Source organism: Sceloporus occidentalis, unplaced genomic scaffold, assembly GCF_023333645.1.
Source record: "Sceloporus occidentalis isolate IW3139 unplaced genomic scaffold, rSceOcc1.0.p SCAF_5, whole genome shotgun sequence".
Lineage (NCBI taxonomy): Eukaryota > Metazoa > Chordata > Lepidosauria > Squamata > Phrynosomatidae > Sceloporus > Sceloporus occidentalis.
This window is the reverse complement of record NW_028316985.1, coordinates 68,550,077-68,562,293: the sequence shown is the minus strand read 5'-3', so window position 1 is coordinate 68,562,293 and position 12,217 is coordinate 68,550,077. Positions and strand designations below refer to the sequence as shown.

Genomic DNA, 12,217 nt, shown 5'->3' with positions numbered 1-12,217 from the left:
CTTGTTGCAATTGGTGGTTACCTTGACTTAGCATGCAGTATCCCTTATTACTGGTTTTTTGTAGGAGCATCTTCACTGCTGCTATCTTCATGAAGATGCTGGAAGTGATTGTTTGCTTGGAAAGGTTCTAAAGCACTCCTGTACGGTCTGCTGCTAACAGTGGCTGTTTTCCAGGGTGTTTCCTTACTGTTACAGGCCTCTTTATTTGTCAGTTTCTGCCTGTTGGTTCTGCAGGATCAATTCTCCTTGTGTTCTAGCCAGGAAGTCCTCCTGTTCTCTAATGCACTAAAGGGACTCAACATGTAGTAGTGCACTAACCTTCTCTTCACAGAGAACTACTGTTCACTTACTACAGGTATAACTGGTAAGGTTTTCTGGCAAGAAGACAAACATTGCACATACACTGCAGAAGACAATGATGGATTCTTCTGCCTCCCTCTTCTTTCATATAATATCTATATGGAATATGTGAGGTTTAATTGGCTGCTGAATCAAAAGATTGCTCACCAGGCTGCTTCTCCGCTCACAGTGAACCACTACTCTTTTAGAACTTCACCTCCTTGTCTGCTGGCTCAAAAGCCTGCTGCCTTTCCCCATTTGGTTGCTTTTTTGTTCACAATAACTTCAGCAAAGCATGGCAGGGGGTTGGACTGGATGGCTCTTGTGGTCTCTTCCAACTCTCCAATTCTATGATGTGAAAAAGTATGCAGATGACCTGCTACTCTCCCGAGAATCTCATCTCTTTCCACCCTTTCTTTAGCTCTCACAGCTAAAGGGAATTCTTTCCACATAATTCCAATACCTTTATTTAGTCCATTATTCCAGTTTTTCCAGTCCCATTGTGTTGTGTGCTGAATCACTTCATCTGTCCCATTTCATGCCATGGACTCCATAATAGGCAGTTAGTATCAAAAATTCAAATCCTCCACCTCTCCAAGCAATTTCTCTCTGAATCAAACCTCTTTCAGACTTTGTCCTAAAATGATTTGCATTTTGCACAAATCTTTGTCTGTGTTGGTTTCTATCTCCTTATACACATGCTTCTCCAGATACTTTTCTGACAAAGTCAAATGCAATCCATATGATAAAAGATTTAACATCATGCTTCACTAAGCTTAATATATTAGGTGACATTTGGAAGTCAAGCTGGCATAGAGGTTTCCACAGTGCTCCCTTTCACTTTTTCTGAGCGAAGCAACAAACCCTTTCAATCCACTTAAAGAAAATCAGGGCTACTTTTTGCTCTCAATTTTGATTCAAAAGACTTCTTATCTCTGTTTATTAGCAATTCGTACAAATAAAAATAATCTCCCAAGCTACTTAAATTTCAAAGCACTTCTTTTTGCAGTTATATTTGCATCTCCTATAAATAATTTGGATAGTCTAACCAGAAATACAATTTTGTTTCCCTGGTAGCTTCTCTTACTCTATATGCATATTTCATTACCCAATATCGTTGGTCAACATTCTACAAGGACATCAGGCTTGCATAACTGCCAGCACAACTAAGCATAAGGTTTCCAATAGAATAGAATCTTTACATTTCTTCTGCTTTTGTCTCTAGCTGGATAATGGTTATTCTGATAGGTTTCACCTGAACTCTTATTGATTTTATTTGATCAGACTTTGCATTATATCCTTTGATTGCTTTTGCTACATGTCCTCTTACTATTAATGCCAAATCATTTCTCCTATTTTCATTTCCTGAGTAAAACATGCGTAAATATCTGCGTCAAAATGTCCCATTCCTGCCCACTTTAGCTCATTCACTCCAGGTACTGCAATGTTTATATGTTACATATCTTATTTTACTATATCTAACGTTTCCCGATTTATGTTTCTCACATAATATGTTCCTACAATATGTGTTATACAGCTTCAGACTGTCCTTTCACCTCTCAGAACATTAACAACGGAATGTTCTTGAGCCCATTTGTGTCATTAGCCACAGTAGTATTTGTAGTTGTCCTCTACTGTACCCCTGTAGCAATTTAATAATTTTATTAAGTTTTTCATATAAAACATTACACTAGCACTATAAAGCATCAAAGCAAAAATAAAATACTAAGAGGAAAAAAAGAAAAAATATAAAAGACAAAGATAAAAAGAGAGAGAAAGCGAAAAGAAAAGAAAGAAAAAAGATAAAAGCAACTTCTATTATTATTATTATTATTATTATTATTATGTTTATTTGTATAGCACATAGGCTTTACATAGCACTTTACAAAGGAAAGAAAATAACAATCCAAAACAGAAACAAAAGCCTGCCTATAGTGCACAACCTAACAAGATTATAAAATTAATAAAATAGTATTATAACAAAGTTAAAACAATACAGTACTATAAAAGTGTAAATTAATACAAATAACATGGTCATAAAATCAAGGAGCAAGTTGGAAAGCTTCCCTGAATAGAACAGTCTTTAATTTAGACTTAAAGTAGTCTAAAGAGGTGGTGGTCTGCAAATTCAAGGGAAGGAGATTCCAAAAATAGGGGGCAAGCATGGGAGAAGGGGCATAACCGAGTAGGGGCAGAGAAAATCATTGACTGAATGAACAGCCCCGAAGCACTGAGTGCAAACAGGAAGATAGGGGGAAACCAGTGCTGACAAGTAGGTCAGGGCCAAACCATGGAGGGCTTTGAAAGTTAGCAATAATAGCTTATAACGGATTCTAAATGGGATCAGGAGCCAGTGAAGGGACGACAACAATGGAGTGACATGATCATAACGGCGGGTGGAAAAAATGATCCTAGTGGCAGAGTGTTGCACAGAAATCAAGGGGGCAAGATGGGAAAGAGGAAGCCCAGTTAGCAAAGAATTACAGTAATCCAGGCGAGAAATGACCAGTGCATGAACCAAAGCCTTAGCAGTAAAAACTGAAAGAAAAGGCCTGATTCTCGCTAGATTATAAAGAAAGAAATGATACTTTGCCACGACCTGAATTTGAAGAACGAATGAAAGGGAAGAATCAAAAATGAAACCAAGACTACACGCTTCCTTCACAGGTTGAATATTAGTGCCACTAACTGTGATTGAAAATAAATAATGCAGAGCTGGCATTGGTGGGAAAACAAGTAGCTTGGTAGCCGATGGAGCATCCAAGCAGAAATAGCAGACAGACATTATGACACTCTTAGTCTTCTCCACAGTGCTTACAAATTGGTATTGCTTTATTAAGAAAGAGCAATGCTTTTCTAATACAATAAATCATCAACCATATTCCCCTAATATAATTAACAGTATAAATAAAATATAATTGTTATTAATCCTTCATTTAGTCCTAAACATATAGCATACAAAAATAAATAAAACATTTCTGGAACATTTCTGGAAGTCTATTGGGCGATCTTGGGCAAGGCATACTCTTTCAGCCTTAGAGAAAGACAAAGGCAAATCTTTGAATAAATGTTGCCAACAAAACCTAGCATAGCATTGCCATAAGCTAGAATTGACTTGAAGGCACACAACAACAACATACTCAAGTATTAAAAATCAAATGAGCTGCCCACTTGGTCCATCGGTTTACAGTTGCTAGACTGACAACACACTCAATATGTTGATAAAGTGGCAAAAACACGGAAGAAATCAAGGCTACATCTGTATGTATAGATAACTTGAAATAAACTCAAATGGTTACAGTGGGACTTGCTTTTGAATGAATGTGTAGCATGCTTTGATTGAACATAGACATGTACCTTCAATCAAAGTGTGTACCTTTGATACAAGCTTACCAAAGTAAAGTTTCTGCCTAGCTTAGGAACTGTTACCACCATCTTTGGAGAGAATGCGGAATTCAAGTTGATCCCCTGGGCTGTAATTGTGCTTCCGCCACTGATGAAAAGAAAGAGATAGAAATAGTTATAGAAATACCAACGCAGAAAAAAGGTCACTTCCCATCCCCCCCCCAAAGCATTATTTGGATTCCACATCTTAGAAAGACTTTGTGAAAGAAATTAACATGGAACTATTGCTATAAGTTATGCTTCATCCTGTGCTGGTAGAAAGATGAGATAGAAATTCAAAAGAAGCAAATAAAATAAGTAAATCACATGACTACTGCAGCATTGGGCATCTTAACAATCATCATAACAATAATTTGAGAAGAGGATTTCCTTCCATACTTCACATTAACATGATTTTAATTGTTTTAATTAACACACAACTATTTTTTATGAGTCAAAACCTAAGAAAATGCAATGGTAAGAAAATTTTAATAGCTTACAGTGGCCATAATGCATGTTATGATATTGTTGTTGCTGATTTACAGCACAGGAGTTTCCCCCAGTGTTTCAATGGCGAGGAACAAATGATGTATTTTCTGCTCAATCTAGCTGCTTCCCATAGCAATAGCACTTGCATTTCTATACCGCTTTATAGTGGAAAGCACTCTCTAAGCAGTTTACAATGTGTTAGCCATAGAACTGGCAAAGCTGCAGTTCACTCTATGAACCCTGAAAACCTTCTCCAGGGAGAAGGAAATCTTCCCAAGCAGGTTTTAGCACACAGAGAGCTGCAGCAAGACAGGAGAAAAGTTCATATTCACTGGTGTTAGACGCAGATGTACACCACTGCATATGAATGAACTGGAGCTTCATCTTGAGTAGCAGAGGTCACTTCTTCCCTTCCTGCATCAAAAGTAGATGTGAACAACTGAATTGGAAGATGTTGTAATCATCTGAATGATGTTTATTTGGGGGGCCGGGGTGGGTGGTGAGGCATTTCAATTTCAAAAGATTCAGGAATACATCAGATTCAATTGCTGCAGTTTAATAATGTATTTCTTTCTTCAATGAAGGGGACTTACACTTGTAAATTACAAGCCTGCAGTGTATTATCATTTCTGAATATGTCCTGAGGAAGGAGGAATGTAATGTCTATAACCAGGTTCCACCCAAAGGAGGGACCTACATGAGCATAACTGATGGAATATTGAACAAGATACATCAGCTGTCAGTGCAATTATTGTCTATCAAATGTTATTTTTTGGGAACACAAAATCCATCATCACAGATATATCACAGAAGTCAGATCGCACAATGGAAGCCAGCTTCCCAAGAGGAAGATGGAATCTGAGCAACTGGAAAGGTAGTTAGATTCCTAAACTGCTTTTGCAGTAGGAAAGTTTCTTTCTGTGTGTAATCTGGATCAGAACAGGGTTATTTGGTATGGTCCACAGAGGTAAAACAGGGGTAGTTTTTTGTATCAGTGACATTTTTTTCTCCCTAATTACTGTAGATGGGAAAGTTTCACTCACCTAAGGAATGATTTAGCAGGATAAATTTTAGAAACAGCAGGATCTTCTCTGTATGTAAAATGACCTGCTGAACGAAAGGCTGAGTCAATTTTCATTCTGACATGACACTCTGATACTTCTCTTTGTAGAGGGGTGTAGCACTCTATGATATTATCAGACACTCTGCATAAGAAAACAACAACAGTAGAATTAAAAAGGAATGCTTATTACCATCAGTATCACAAGATACGTGCATCATGGATCAATTACATTTGAACTCAGCGGGAAAATGCAGTCAGTAAGAAAATCTGTTCTGTACTCATAGTTTCTCAGTTTGGGTTGAATGGGGAACTGTGGTTTAACAAACCCTAGAAATAATACTTTTCAGCACACTAGAGAGGAAAGGAGAAACCATGCAGGCACAACACTGATTATCATCCTAAAAATGATGGCTTTATAAATTAAATAGTATGTTCAAACGAGGCCAGCTATTTGCCAAAGGCTTGTCATTCATCTCAGGCACCAGGCCAATCCAATATGGGATGGTGGTTTATCCCCCAATCCCATGATATTCCTAAGGGTACCTCCTTCCTTTCTTTGACATAAATTTATGTTATTCACTCCTGTATGAGAATTAAGCAAGATAGTAAAATAATTAAATAAAAATATCTTATTGTCCTTTGGCAAATTCATAGAAAGGGATGCACAAATGGGCATTAGGTGGGGATCTTTACAACACACAGACCTCCCTTACATACATTTACATCCCAGCACATGATCTCTCCCTTTCACTTGCCTCTTTCTCCTTGTCTCTCTCCCTCACAGACACACACACACACACACACACACACACACACACACACACACTATTTTGTTTCTATTTGGTCTGGTTATATTTCTGTTTAGTTTAACCTTCTTTGCCACTGGATATACAAACAAAGGAATATCTTCAAAACACTCATTTATTGCAATGAATGAGACTATGACTAGGTGGTGTTAGTTCTAACTGTGACAAACAAGTTAAGCACTGCCTACAAACTAGAAATGAAAAAGAAAGTAGGATGAGTGGGTAGACCAGGACTAGCCATAACATATGATAGGATGCCCTCCAGCTAAAAATGCACTAGAAAACAATCAAGGTTATTGAGAAATACCGAGATATGAAATTCCATTAGTCTCAGTTTTGTTTCTCTTGAATTTCATAGAGCCATCAGTTTACCAGATACACAAAAAATTATGTAGTCAATGAAAACAAGTAGAGATCCCAGAGTTTAATGTTAGTAAAAGATTGCTCAGAAAGAACTAAATCTTTGAGGTATTTGAGATGATAGCTCAAACATCTGTCCAAAAGTAAACTCTAAACACAATGCTGCGAATTCTAGAGTTCTGCCACTTTCTAGAGGAAAAACTGAAGAAAGCATAGGAGCCATGGTAAAACAAAAGATGTGAACACACAAGGCTTTAGATGTCTATACGCCAAAGCAGAGTTTAGGAAACAATTCACACGTTGGAAAATAGGAACTAAATTCAAGAGGGTCTTGATAAACTAGAAAATGGGGCAGAAATTAATAAAATGAAATTCAAGTGAGATACATGCAAAATTCTACATTTAGGCCACAAAAATCAAATGCACAGGTCTAGGATAGGGGGTGCATGGCTCAAGAGTGCTACATGTGAAAAGGACCTTAGGATTATTCTTGATTATAAGGTGAATATGAGCCAGCAGTATGCTGTTGCAGCAAAGAAGGTGAGTGCTATTTTAGCCTGCATTAGTGGAAGCATAGTTTCCAATTCTAGGGAAGTTACAGTCCCACTATATTTTGTGCTAGTCAGGCCTCATCTGGAAGACTGTGTTCAGTTCTGCACGCCTCATTTTATGAAGGATATAGACAAATTGGAGCAGGTTCAGAGAAGGACAATGGGAACGATAAGAGGTATAGAGAACAAAACATTTGAGGAAAGCCTTAAGGAGCCAGGAAGTATATGCACAAGTTGTAGCAGGTTCAGAGGAAAGCAACAAGGATGATAGTTGGAAGGAGCTGGGCTTGTTCAGCTCGGTGAAGAGAAGACTGAGGGATAACATGTTTGCACTCTTTAAGTACCTCAAGGGCTGTCACAGAGAAGAGTGGGCAGGTTTACTGCCTGATGGCCCAGAACAAAAGACCAGGTCTAATGGTTTTATGTTACAGTAGGGTAGATTTTGAACACGAGAAGGAACTTCTTGATAGAAAGAGCGGTTTGCCAATGGAACTATTTGCCTAGAGACGTGGTGGAATTTCCTTCTTTGAACAACTGTAGAAAGTGGCTGGAGAGCTAACTGTTTGGCTGGAGATCCTGCACTCAGTAGGGGGTTGGACTACATGGCCCAAGAGGCCACTTCCTATTCTATGCTATGAAATATGGCCATATGGACAAATTAACACACCATATGAGAACAAATGTGGAGAAATAAGGAAAGAAATAACTCTGAGGTTTACAAGAAACCATTAATTAATAATTGCAAATATAATTTAATTTTTCCAAAGGAAAAATGTTTTGTTTTAAAATGAAAGATATCATAATTTCAAAATTGTAAACATTTCTGGATGACAAATGTAAACTTTATAGAAATGTCTAGAAATCTGTCCTGAGAAAATTAATGTTAATAAGCATATAAAATAGTAACAGTGAATATATATATATATTTAACATTATACCTGGCTATGTTGCAAGGCTTTCTACCAACATAAACTTCGCGAGAATTCCCACTGCTTAAGTATTTCCCAGTTATTGTCAGCAACGTCCCACCATATCTTGGACCGTAGGTGGGGGAGATACTACTTATTATGGGATCCTGTACAGTGAAAAATAGGAAGGCTTGTTACTTTAAATAAAATGTTAACGTTAAAAGAATAAGATACAAGAATATGGAAAGTAATCACTCAAAGTTAAATTGATATGTGAGAGATGCAATGCTATAGCTATAATCTTTCACAAAACTGCAAGTAACAAGCAGCAAACACACATTTTACAGATCTAATGAGGTAAATTAAAAACAAACTAAGACAGGAAATGTTTCAGAATATATAAGTTCATAACGCTTTTGTAGAACTGAAACATTAATCTTCAAACACATACCACATAAGAGAATGTATTGAATGAAGCATTAACTTGTCCATTGGAAACAGTGCTTGAAACATTAAAACTTGCATTCTTTACAGGACCAATTGTGCACTCCAATCTTCAACAAAAAGAAAAAGATCTCAGTTATAATTATGTAATAAATAAAACAGAACTGCACAGCACATAATAACAAAATGCAGCTAAGCGACAGAATAAGACATGTCAACTGACAGCTTTTGGTGGGTATGCGTGCATAATATTGGCCTGTTACAGACAGCCAAAATAAAGCTGCTTCGAGTCACTTTGGAGGTATGATATTTCAATGATGCATGAGTCCTAAGAGTCTGGAAGCTTCACTAAAGCTGCACTCCAGTCCTTAGGACTGGAGCGTGGCTTTGGTGCGGCCTTTGGACTCTTAGGACGCATGTATCATTGAAATACCATACCTCCAAAGTGACTCGAAGCAGCTTTATTTTGGCTGTCTGTAACAGGCCATTCATTTCTTTTTCTTTTGATCCATGAATATCTCTGCTTTTGGACAGATGCTTTGCGAAAAATAAGCAAGCTGCTTGTGGCTGCATTGTATAGTGCATGCAACTGGGTTAGCAAAAGTGGACTTTGCTGCCTCTTCCAGTTAGCTGAAAAGAGTTGACAAAGGTATTTGGCAGTGCAGAAGGAAGGAGGGACATCTCCCCTCACAGAAGTTGCTTCTCTTCAATAATCAGTGTTATCCTGTTGAGTTCACTTTTATTGGCCCAGCTGCACACTACTAAATCTAGGTGCAATTCTATAGACACAAGGGATAAGATATTTAGACAGACAGACAATGTATAGACAGCTATACATATCCATACACTACAAAGAAGATAGTGAGATGTATGCTTTTGAACAAGTGATGTTCTGTTGCATTCCCAGTGCCTGCATATAAAAAAGTTTTTTAAAGGTATGTGTGCATATAAACATTCTTTTTAATCCGAACACTGAATGTGCAACAAAGCTTCACTTTTCATGTTGCCTGCCCTAAAAGATATTACAGTGGTAAGGAAAAACCTCACATTTTCCAAGAGCATGACAAAATGGAGACATGTTAGGACAGCTTTATCAGAAACATCTAAAGGCCTTGTGATATGAAGTTTTTATGAGTCAGTCATAGAAAAGCAAGTACTTTATTTATATTATCTGTATTGCTGTGTCAGCAATAAGCCAGAATGTTTTCCACATTTTATTAGATGGTTACAATTCAAATGCTGAAATTCCAGAGTAGCTGTTAATTTTTATTATCTGTGACCTAAATCAGTGACTGCAAGAACTGACAGGATCCCAAAAGAACTACTTTGGCACCTGAACTATATGTATTACTGCCAACAGTGCCAGAGCAGTATTTTTAATTGGTGGTTTAATAATAACATGGTCTGTGACACTGAGTTCATCGTATACTTTAAACACATCACTTCCCAACAAGAAGACCACAAGCAGATGCTTCTTATTCCAAGTGATTTTATTCAGAATGGATAGGAAATCAGTTTTTCTGGGTTAGATGACTTCAAGGGGTATGTCCATGTCCCTGACATCATGGGCATGATCATAGTCTCTGACATTGCAGGCGCCCTAGGCCCGAAACACACGGGCAAAATGACGTGGCTTCAGGTTATGTTGGGGGCATGGCGTTTAGATGAAGCCATGTCATGGGCTGCATTGGGGGGGCGTGGAATTTACATTAAGCTATGCCGATGCCATGCCAAGTCAGAAGAACCAGGCCAAAAAGGAATGGATGTAATCTACTCCTTCCCATGGCCCAGTTCAGGACTGCAGTGGCAGTGGTCCCAGCGCAGTGCAGTCCTTTTGGTAGATCTGCTTTGGGCCTTAGCTAGGAACCTGGTTTTGCTCCCTCCTTAAGGGAGGAACAAAGCTATACACACACACACACACACACACACACACACACACACACACACACACGTTTTATGATAATTTCTGAAACTTTATTCACATAGTGCTTTCCATTATCAGGCAAAGCTAACTTTAAGATCCAGGTGGTGGGGATAATGTGGGACACAAAAAGTTCCCCGTTGGTAGCTCTGATCAAAGAAAAGAGATAAATGTAGAAACTCCACTGCACACTGCTGGATTCCCTAGAGTGAATGGCACAGGGGAATTCTTTCTGTTACCTTTGACCACTGATTAGATTATCCCATTCTCTTCCTGACTGAGAGAGTCAGCAGGTGGGGGGAGAATCCTTTGGAAAAGAGCTTTAGGGAGAATGAGGTTTGTTTGGGAAAGGCATTTCCCTGACCACTGGTAGGGTACATTAGGCCCACAGAGCAGAAGTTCCATTTTCTTGCTATACTCTTTTTCCAGCATTTCCCATCTTGAAAATTTAACACTTACTGGGTGTGGTGCTGGTCCAAAAGATATAAGAAGCAGGATAAAACATATACACTCCACATAGAGATTTTATGTTAAGTGCAAATCACATTGGGGACGGTTCATATTAGATTGACATTTAATAAATAATAAATAAAATATTTACAGTCGGCCCTTCTTATACACGGATTTTTTATACACGGATTCAAGCATACACGGTTTGAAAATGTCCCAAAAAAGTATAAATTTACCTTGATTTTTCATTTCTTATAAGGGACACCATTTTGCTATGTCATTATATTTAATGGGACTTGAGCATACACAGATTTTGTTATACACGGGGGATCTTGGAACCAAACCTCAGCGTATAACAAGGGTCCACTGTATTTGTATCCCACCTCTCCAGTTTGAAGATTGAGGCAGGTAACAGCAAGAAAAATTTTAAATACAAAGTCACAGGGGGGGAAAAGGGAAACAGTCCCTGAAAACCCCAACCCTTCTACCCTCCTCCCATTAATACAAAATAATAACAATAAAAACATTTAATGGGAATAACATCAGTTAAAACAACTTGGTGAGAAGTGACAGCAAATATGACAATAATGTGCAATAATGGGGAGGGGGGGTCTGATTAACATGCGCGGTTGATTCTGTTTTAGGAGAGGTTAGTCTGGAAAGGCCTGCTGGAAGAGGGTCGTTTTAATCACCTTTTTAAAAGCGCCAAGAGATGTGATCTGACGAACCTCCTCCGGCAAGTCATTCCAGATTTTTGGAGCGGCAGCTGGAAAGGCCCTCCCGGAATTTAGATAATCTCTTTTCATTCCTATTAAGAACCCACTCATCTGGAATGTGCAGCTCATGGCCTATGTTATCAAGAACTGCTAACAATCTGGACATCCTCTGCCAATATAGGAAGGTTGGCAAATATCAAAATTGGAAAGGATTTTCAAGATTATTTATTTAAATATTTATATTTTATCTTAAAGACTAAATGCATATTAAACAATCTGACAATTTAAAACAAGACAATTTAACTAGTTAAAACAATTTAAGACAATCTAAAACCATTCACAACTGCAGACATACTGGCTTATAAGGGGAGAGTGTTCCACAATTGGAGAACCACAGCAAAGAAGGCCCACAGCTTCCACAGCATATTATTCCCACATAAAAGGACCACTTCCAACTTTTGGTGGCTCTAAGGCCATCATGAGGTTATCATGGGGTTTTCTTGGGAAAATCTGTTCAGAGGGTCTTTGCTTTTGCTCTCCTCTGAGCCCGAGAAAGTATTTCCATGGCCAGGAAGGGATTCAAACTTTATTTATTTATGCTTTCTTTCTCCCAGAAAGGGTCCCAAGGCGGCTCACAAGATAAAAACATTTTTAAAACTTTACAGTAAGAATTTAAAAAATTAAAATCATCTAGTTAAAACAGTATAAAATTAGCATAAAAACATACAAAGTTAACAATATAACTAAAACGCACATCCCATATAAAAACCACCCTGTCAGGATTAT

The 12,217-nt window shown here is 38.0% G+C and overlaps 1 protein-coding gene across 4 annotated transcripts in view; it reads right to left on the bottom strand.

Annotated features, from left to right (window-relative positions):
- The window catches only part of LOC149312284 (hepatocyte growth factor receptor-like), a 123,792-nt gene that overhangs the window by 34,557 nt on the left and 77,018 nt on the right, over positions 1 to 12,217 (bottom strand). For all 4 annotated transcript variants that reach the window (XM_089524332.1, XM_089524336.1, XM_089524335.1 and 1 more), the window contains exons 7-10: positions 8,352 to 8,454; positions 7,931 to 8,067; positions 5,256 to 5,417; positions 3,733 to 3,832 (exon numbers count right to left, since the gene is read on the bottom strand). In XM_089524332.1, coding sequence (XP_089380458.1) covers positions 3,733 to 3,832; positions 5,256 to 5,417; positions 7,931 to 8,067; positions 8,352 to 8,454 — 502 coding nt within the window. The remainder of the gene's footprint in view (positions 1 to 3,732; positions 3,833 to 5,255; positions 5,418 to 7,930; positions 8,068 to 8,351; positions 8,455 to 12,217) is intronic.